Source organism: Asparagus officinalis, chromosome 8, assembly GCF_001876935.1.
Source record: "Asparagus officinalis chromosome 8, Aspof.V1, whole genome shotgun sequence".
NCBI classification, from domain to species: domain Eukaryota; kingdom Viridiplantae; phylum Streptophyta; class Magnoliopsida; order Asparagales; family Asparagaceae; genus Asparagus; species Asparagus officinalis.
In genome coordinates, this window is record NC_033801.1 from 118,992,114 (window position 1) to 119,001,401 (window position 9,288).

At 38.5% G+C, this 9,288-nt stretch overlaps 1 protein-coding gene across 1 annotated transcript in view; it reads right to left on the minus strand.

Annotated features, from left to right (window-relative positions):
• Positions 1 to 1,179, minus strand: part of LOC109822749 (sugar transporter ERD6-like 16) — a 3,280-nt gene extending 2,101 nt beyond the window's left edge. The window contains exons 1-7 of the mRNA XM_020388995.1: positions 1,093 to 1,179; positions 948 to 1,007; positions 798 to 863; positions 600 to 665; positions 424 to 499; positions 260 to 324; positions 81 to 173 (exon numbers count right to left, since the gene is read on the minus strand). Coding sequence (XP_020244584.1) covers positions 81 to 173; positions 260 to 324; positions 424 to 499; positions 600 to 665; positions 798 to 863; positions 948 to 1,007; positions 1,093 to 1,161 — 495 coding nt within the window. The 5' untranslated portion in view covers positions 1,162 to 1,179. The remainder of the gene's footprint in view (positions 1 to 80; positions 174 to 259; positions 325 to 423; positions 500 to 599; positions 666 to 797; positions 864 to 947; positions 1,008 to 1,092) is intronic.

Here is a 9,288-nt window from a genome sequence, read left to right on the forward strand (position 1 = left end):
TTGCAAATAAAATAATTTATTTATTTTTCAAGTGCAAATTTCACAGAAAAGGACATGTCAATATCAAAGGACTTGCGAACCTGAATCTCTGCTGCTTCCTCAGATATATCAGCATCCTTTCCATGGAGCTTTCTTAATGCATCTTCAAATTCTTCATGGTATCCTAATTTTGCCTTAAAAGAAATGTATCCATGGCCAAGACTGAGTCTTTTCCAATCTCACACAAACTACACAAATCAGTTCATATATGATTTCTTACCAGCCATCTCGGAGATTCTGGAATGAAATTGAGACCCACGAGTAGAACAACGCATGGAAGAAGACCTGACGGCGATCGATAACCCATTTTCCAATATAATTTCCTCTATCGATATACTTCAATTGCCTTAAAAGTATTAAAACGTTAATTCGAGACTTAATTACCGGTAAGAACTAGAGTCCTCCATGAAACGAACGTGCCGACTATGAATGTTATGGTCATTCCAGAGCATATCATTAGCTGTAGGAAATGAGTATATATAATGATATCATGAAAAAAAGTCATGCAATTGAAAAAATGCTCTTGATCAGGAAAAAAGATCTTGTACTTAATTCTTCACCTGATTCATTGATGTAAGACCTCCTCGAAGATTCTTGGGAGCAATCTCAGCTATGAAGACCGGTACCTAATCCACCATTCATGAAAATTTTCCAATTCCATGTGTTAAAAACTGTATAACATAGGAACCAAGCTAACGGAGCTCTTGAAGTTAGAAATCAATTCTAGGCAAATAAAATCAGGGGAAAAAGAAAATTACCACATAGGAGAGAACTCCGATTCCAATTCCGAGGGAGAACCTTCCAGTGTCTAGAAATAACACATTCTACATAATACAAAAATTAAAAAAAAACACATGTTTGAGATTTTACTCAAATGATGGAAAGTTAACTAGTTTTATAACACAAACCTTAGCAAAGTAAATTGCTAGCCATCCCATGATACAGAAAATGGCTGATGCTCTCATTGCCTGCTTCCATCAAAAATGCAAAGTTTGGAAAATTGCACATTGCATACTACAAATATAAATGAATCTCCTTGATGTGATTTCGTACTCCTTTACGACCGATTAAATCTGAGACATTTCCACTAGATACGGCCCCAAGCATTGCACCAATGGTCATTATAGAACCAAAAATTGAAAACTGCATAAAAAAAAGAAACATATGCTTAGGAAACTTACATGAAACTTAATATAATCTATTATTAATCATGTTGTTTTGGCATTGAAAATTAATATAATCATCAGTTAACTATTTCCATTACGCACTAAATGTGCTCGGTATAGGTACCTAATATCACATTTTCATTTGATGCTTTGTCAATTTCTGTAGAAAGCTATGCTAATTAACCATTAACTTTTATTCATCTTTTAGATATAAATGAAATTATGAACTAACTTCCAGTGCAGAGATAGAGGGAGAGAATCACACCTTCTGAGTATGGAAAGGACCAATATCACTCTAATGGCTGATTGAGTTGGAGAAGTATAGCCGCACTGCAAAATAAATAAATAAAATCAATTGATCAAAGTTAACCACAAAGAAAAAGAAAAACTTTTTTAAAACTTTTTTTAGTATCTCTCCCAGTCTTAACTCTACTGATCCAGCACTTATTCGTTAGAAGCTGCAAGTTCTAAAACTTACTGAACTTCCTCCCATCTACAGAATATAGAACTCTAACCACAAATTCTAACTTTAAAAGTAACATAAGACACCATTAATTTTACAATGGTTTAAGAATAAGGCATTAAAAAGTATAAGCTAATTAATCCATCCAAGCAACTGATCAATTGGCTTAACCTGTTAAATAAGAGTTATATTGATCCTCCAGCTATTTTTGTTTGGTGAAGAGGAAAGATTATAATTAATATTTTTTTGATAAATAAAAGGTTTACTTTTTATAATTTTTATGTTGAGAAAATTAAGAGGGATTAACTCATTTTACTCCATGGCTATGCTTTTTTACTTTGACAAGTTAAGGGATAACTATATCGCTGAATGAAATTGACTCAAGAAAATTTAATTTGCATTCTTGAGCTTAAAAAGAGGAGAAATAGGGTCATAGGATCTTATCAGTAGAGATCCAATCAAAACCTACCTTATAGGAGTGAAATGCTTTATATCATTGATTAAGGCTCTGTTTGGCAAAACTAGCTGAAAACTGCGAGATTATAGCTGAAAGCTGTTAAGCTAGCTGAAAGCTGTGAAATTATAGCTGAAAGCTGATAGCTGTGTAGCTAGCTAATTGACTAGAGCTGTTTGGCAAAAGTAGCTGTACAACTAGCTTAAATTTGTTAAATGACTAAAAATGACATGCAATATTATTGATATAAAATTAGAAATATTAGGGGCAAAAACGAAAGAAAAAATTGACAGCTCCTTCTCAAAGACAAACGCTACTTGAGGTAGCTTTCCAAAAGCTACTTGCAAAAGACACAATCTCTAAAATAATCTCTTTCTATTTTTGGTCACCAAACAGCTTTACTAGCTTATTGACCAAGTCAATAAAACACAATCTCTTAGATAAGACACAATCTCTTGTTGCCAAACAGTACCTAAATAGTCACAATTTGCAATCTAACCCTCTAAACAATTTGCAATCTAACCCTCTAACCGTTCATGTACAGTATAGATCACTTGATTATATGAGATCTTCTGATAGAATCTTTACTAAAATGTTATGATATCCCGTTTTAAAGGGCATATTCCATTGTAGAAAAGACATTTTCTGCATACAAATTAAATGTTTAGTCTTGAGCTTGAAAGGGGAGAAAAAGGTTAAAATTGGACGTATGCTTTTATATAGTATTCCCATTAAAGGGGCATTTTTCCTGCAAAACTAGAACCAAATCAGGGAAAACCCACATTTGCAAATAAAAAAAACTCAAAACCCATTTTTAACAACATTATTATCTATGTTGAACCTTCAAAAAAAATGGCAAAATTAAAAAAAAAAAATTGAAATAGTTAAAGAGTGTACTTACACAAGCTCCAAACTCAAAAGACCCACAAACAGCAACCAGAGTACTAAAGATAACCATCTTTATTGATCTCTCACTTCCATTACCAATAGAATTCTCCTCCTTTTTATTCTCAATGAGAGGCTCTCTCTCTCCTCGCTCCAAGTCCTTCTCTAAAGCCATTGCCCTCTTCCAATGGAGTATGTGAGAGAGAGAGAGAGACAGAGAGAGTGTGTGCGCGCCTAAGCTTTCCTCCACTCTTCGGCCAATCTCTAAAGAGTATTTATACGAGAAGAAAACAAGCGTTATGGAGTCATTCGGAAAGTATCATCGGCGACACGTCAGCAGACAGTAGGTGATGACTGTGCTGCTATTATTGGAAGAGATATTTCTGGAGTTGGTGTCTGAATGTGAAATGAGAAGCTGCATCAGGGAAAGATTAGCTGTACGTGATTTATGGAATGATTCGATGAATTTCTAGAGCATTTGACAGATTTTTTTTTTTTTTCCTCCTTCATTTAAAAAAAACGTTGCAACATCGGAGGTTGAATATCTTATAATTGCAAGTTATTTAAACATAGCTTACCACATTGGCACGTGTGATGCAAGTGTAATAAAATATCTTATTATATGATTGATATCTTATATTTTCATACAATAGTTTGATGATGATTTAATTTATGCAATTTTATTATAGAGCTCTAACTGAAAAATATATATTTAACTATATTATTTAGTACTTAAATCTACCCTTAACACAGTTTTGTTGAGCAAATTCCTAATCGACGATAATATGATCAGAGTAAAATGGTTAAAATAAAAATGAATATTGCAAATTAGTTATGTGTGTATTGTAATTTTATTATTTAAAATGTTCTAGAAATAAAAAAGAAGAAAATAAATGATTCTCTTGAAAAATTACAATTTAATTCTGTGAGTTCAAATCATATTATTATCTCATGATTTAGAATCTTTTAGAAATAAAAAAATAAAAATAAATGAAAATAAAAAATCTCTTGAGAAATTACCATTTTACTCTTTAAATTACAATGAGAAAAATGTCCACCACTCATTCAGCTTTCACTGCCCTCGCTATGTTCATTATATAGAAATATAGATTTTATTTTATTTTGGGATTTTGAGATATTGGTCCCTCAAATTTCACCTATCTTGAAATGGGTCCCACACATCTTCAAATTTTAAAATAAGTTCCGTAAAGACACTTCATCTGTTTAAAATCAATCCCCATAATTTAATTTCATTTGGTTAATCCAAATAAAATTAATTTGGTCATTAGATTTTTGTTATTTTTATTTTTATTATTTTTTCGGATCTAGCCTTAAAATGAAAAATCTTGCCTCAAATAATTTTCTTCCAAAACATGACTCAATGCAGCCGTCACAAAAAAAATATCTCTAGTTATTTCATGCACATCATACCATAAAGTCATCAAAATTGACATGTTATCCTTAATAACATAATTTTATAGCTCGTTGATGTTGAAACCACCCCGATAATATCAGTAGAAGGAAAGAGGAGTTATGCAGTATTATCAGCTATCACGATCACATCTAGTAGCTTGTAGACCCTGATATGCAATAATTTAGAAGAAGAAAAATCAGGAGCATATGTAAGGAGCATGAGGACAGACAAATGGCTATTCACAACAACAAAGCCATCTTCACTTCTGGAGATATTATCGTAGTGATGCCCACAATTGCGAAGATATTTTCTTCAGAGCTTCTAGCTTCCTCTTAAGATAACCAATTCTACGTGGAACCGAACTCATTAGAAGGAGCAATTACCTGCAGTTAGCTTAAAGAAATATCATGGACATAGTGAGCATGAAGACGAATTTCTAAATGCCTGATCACAATAGTATTAGAGATCATGAATCATTGATCTTGTAAAACACCTAAATAGAAAGAATAGTATAGTCAAGTTCTCTCAAATCTCTCTATTTTTATCATGATATCAGAGTTTCGTTGCTAGTCCTAGAGAGACATCTTTTTCTTCCTCAACCTCGAGCCACTGAGGTGGTTTCATAGGAAACTCCACACTTTCTCTTGGCAAACCTTGTTGCTTGTTTGGTGGAAAATTTGTGAAATAAAAATGAAAGAACTGTGTTTGATTTTATTCTCTCTAACTGCTTATGGAAAATTTGTGAAATAAAAATGAAAGAACTGTGTTTGATTTTATTCTCTCTAACTGCTTAGAAAAAGATTGTTTACAACTCTCTCAATCTCAATTACAATTTGGATTTCCTGATTACAAAAGAGAAGAGAATTGATCTGAATTCTCCCCTTTGTTTAATTTTGGGTTCTTCACGGTAGCGATGGAGTGTCTCCCTCAAATGCTCGAGTCGAGTTTGCCCTCCGTTGACGATCCGAACATCTTGCTTCACAGGAACGTGGTCTTCTCCTCACGATTTGACGTATGGAGAACTTGCAAAGCAAGTTTAAAACTCTGAATGTGTTGATAACTCAGAACGAGTTTAAACTCTTGAAAAAGAGTTAATTTGAGCCGAAAAATTGGTTAATAAGCCAAGGGAATGCTCCAAAAACTTTGTTGCTGTAGGAAGCTCGAAGATGATCTGATGTCGAGAAGATGATCCGAAGAAACCGATCTCTAGATCTCTAAGATACTCCAAGATCCAAAGATCTGAACTCAGTTGAGTTTACTCCTATTTATAGGGGATTAAGGGGTGTAGCCGCCCCCTTAATTCGCTCCTAAATGGGGCTGAATGAGGTGTAACTGTCCCCTTAAACTGCTCCTAAGTGGGGCAGAAATCCCTCCAAATGTAGGGGGGAAATAGTTTTGAAACCGTCCAGTTCGAGCTTTGAACGAGTCAAATGCTGAAAAATAGCGTTCAGGGCCAGAACTCTACGTTTTAGACTTAAAACGCAGAGTTGGGCCTATTTTGGTGGCTGAACGCACAGGTCGCGCTGCGTTGTAAATCTGAAACGCATAATTGGGATGCAGAGAAGAACTCCGTGTTTTGAGTCCGCGAACTCTGCATTTTTGACTGGAACGCTGGGGATGAACTCTACGTTTTGACTCTAAAACATGGGTATGACCTCTGTGTTTTGATTATAAAACGTGTGTATGAACTCTGCATTTTGATGTTGTAACACAGGGATGACTTCTGCGTTTTGATTCAGAAACGTGGGTATGACCTCTGCGTTTTGATGTTGTAACACAGGGATGACCTCTGTGTTTTGATGGTATAATGCAGGGATGACCTCTGCGTTTTGATGGTGAAACGCAAGGATGTGTTAGTGTAGGCTGTCTAAAAATCACAATAAATAGTTAAATCCCCATCAAACACCGATGATAGAAGTTACAATCTGACGACTTCCAGAAGGCTATAATTTGAAGACTTTCACGTAGATCGATAGAGGTTACAATCTGACGACCTTCACAACAACTAATGAAAGCTCCAATCAACAGCCTTCACAATCAACATCGGGAGTTACAATCTGACAACTCTCACATATCAAAGAGCTAAAGCAAAGATTACAAAATGACGATCTTTGCAACGCTTTGACAAAAAGAGACTACAAATCGACGGTCTCTTCAAATCAAGACGCGGAAGTCCTCCCAGCATACCAGCATCAAGACGCATCGCGTTCACAGCTACTGACATAGTGCAAAAGCAGCTCAGACCCAGCTGCCAACGTAGCTCATGTTCGACCGTAAGCGCAGCCTCCAAAGCTACCAACGCAGCTTCTATCCGCTGCCAAACGCAGCCCTTAAATCCTACCAACGCAGCTTCTAACAAGCTGCCAACGCAGCTTCCATCCGCTTCCAAATGCAGCTTCCAACAAGATACCAACGCAGCTTCCATCCGTTGCCAAACACAGCTTCCAAACTGTCAAACGCAGCTTCCAACAAGATGCTAATGCAGCTTCCAGTTGCTACGTCAGAGCCTCCAAACACTGCGTTCGAGCTTCCAGACACTGCGTTTGAATGCAGAATTCACGCCAGAACACGGATTTTACGTTTGACTCATTCAAACACGAGCTGAACGGTTTCAAAACCGTTTCCCACGGTCTGAGGGGATCACAACTCCACTCAGAAGTGATTTAAGGGGCGGTTACATCCCATTAGCCCCACTTAGGAGCGAATTAAGGAGGCGGTTACACCTCTTAATCCTTTATAAATAACTGAAAATCAATTCAGTTCAGGGGTGCGGTCTGTTGGAACTTCTTGGTAGCAACAGAAGAGATCCTTGGGCTGGCTTTTGGATCCTTCTCCTTGACAGCAAAGAAGAGATCTTCGGCTTGTCTAACCAATTACGGTTAAGATCAATCAACTCATCAAGAATTATAAAACTTGCCACGCAAGTTCTCCACAATGTCAAATCGTGAGGAGAAGATCATGTTCCAGTGAATCAAGACGTTCGGATCGTCAACGAGAAGCAAACTCGACGCGAGCATTCGAGGGAGGTATCTCATCGCCACCATAAAGAATCCAGAATTAAACAAAGGGGAGAATCAAATTCATTCTCCTCTCTTTTGTAATCAGGAAATTCAATTGTAACTGAGATTAAAGGAATACAAATCAATTTTCCTTCGTATCTTTTTATTACAAATTTCCACCAAACAAAAGATGGCGACTCTGCTGGGGATTAGCTTCTCTGACAAAGAGGTGGTGGCGCAATCCGATGTTCATCTCACTGGAACGACGGTTGAAACTCTCGTTGTAGAGTTCGATCAAGTCAAGTACGAGGAAGCCCTCTCCTCCAGATCCCTTAGCTCCAAGGCTAGGCGCGACATCCGCAAGATCTCTAAAGAGATCAAAACTGTTGCTGAAATACCAAAGAAAGGTCCAACTGCTCCAATTGTAGCCAAATCACCCAAGGAGGCCCTCCCCTTTGATCAAGACTGCTCGAACAGCCCCTTCTCTGAAGGAGTGGACTCGGCTTCTGCTAAACTCGTTCAACGAGTTGAAAGTTCTATACCCGCATCTTCATAGCGGGTATTGGGTCATAAAAGGCCTGTTGTAGTGACGAGTTCCATCAACGCCAACAACGTCGCTACAAAAGCCTTGAAGCAGGCTAAGAAGAACGCCGCTCAACGAAGGAGGAGATCCTTACGACGAGCACATCTCCGTGAATGCCGGTCTTCAAGCCAACACGAGCTTCGTGTTTGTGAGCCTAAACACGACCAGGTGCTCTGCGTTTCTGCTTCAAAATGCAAGCCACGTGTCTATGACCCCAAACATAGGCTCTGTGTGAATAAGACTGAATGCAGCCCTCAGTGGTGCATTGTACAGTCAAAACGCAGCCTTCATGAGTGCGTTCCATTAACTGAACGCAACTCTCAGGCATGCGTTTCAGAACCAAAAAGCAGATATTGGGACTGTGTTTCACCAGCAAAACCTGGAACTCAGGCACGCATTCGGGTAATGAAATCTAATACAGAACCTGGTGTATACCGTGGAGCTTTGGGGCGCTGCCCCGAACCCCGTCGGGGGGTAGTCCACCCCCCGAGACCCCCCGGCCAGGGGCACGCCTCCCCCTAGACCCTCGGCTCGCTGACCGAGCAGCAAGACCTCCGAATACTCTGCGTAGCGCGACTAGATTGAGGGGCGGATATAAGAAGTCCACGGATTCAAGGCATCTCAAACCAGATCCATGTTCAACAATAGCCAGTCATGTCCAATCATGGACTGTGGGTTTCAATTCAAACCTCAAGAGCAGTGGGTAATTCTCCTCGAATCTTCACAACAGATTTGAGAGAGTTCATATCGAGAGAAAGACCGATGCAACAAGACTCTGAGATAAGTCGTTCACCGACCGTCAGAGAAATCGCTAACAAGTCTGAAGGAATCTACCAATGCACTCGGACGCGAACAGGAGCCATTCTCCCTGTCAACTATCGGAGGCTAGCCAGATGAACCAATTCCGATGATGAACACTCAGCCATTGCAGAGTCCCAATCATCAAGCTCTTTTGTTGAACATGAGAGCTCCGCTTATATGACGGAAAACCATGAAGATCTCACGAAGAGACTTGATGAGCAGGAGGCCATGCTCAAATCTCAGTAGGAGGCCATCAATGAACTCATGGCCCTGTTAACTCAACTCGTCGTAGACAAGGCCAAACCTCAGAAGACAGATTCGCCACCTAGGCAAGAATCCTCCCAGAGAGGAAAAACGTCTTCATCCCGACTTCACACAAGCAAAGGGAAGGAAAAAGTGATTGATGACACGGCTTCTGACCAAGAAGCCCACAACCTGGAATCTTCCTCTGATGAAGGAAGAAAGACGGAGAACGAGCAGAATC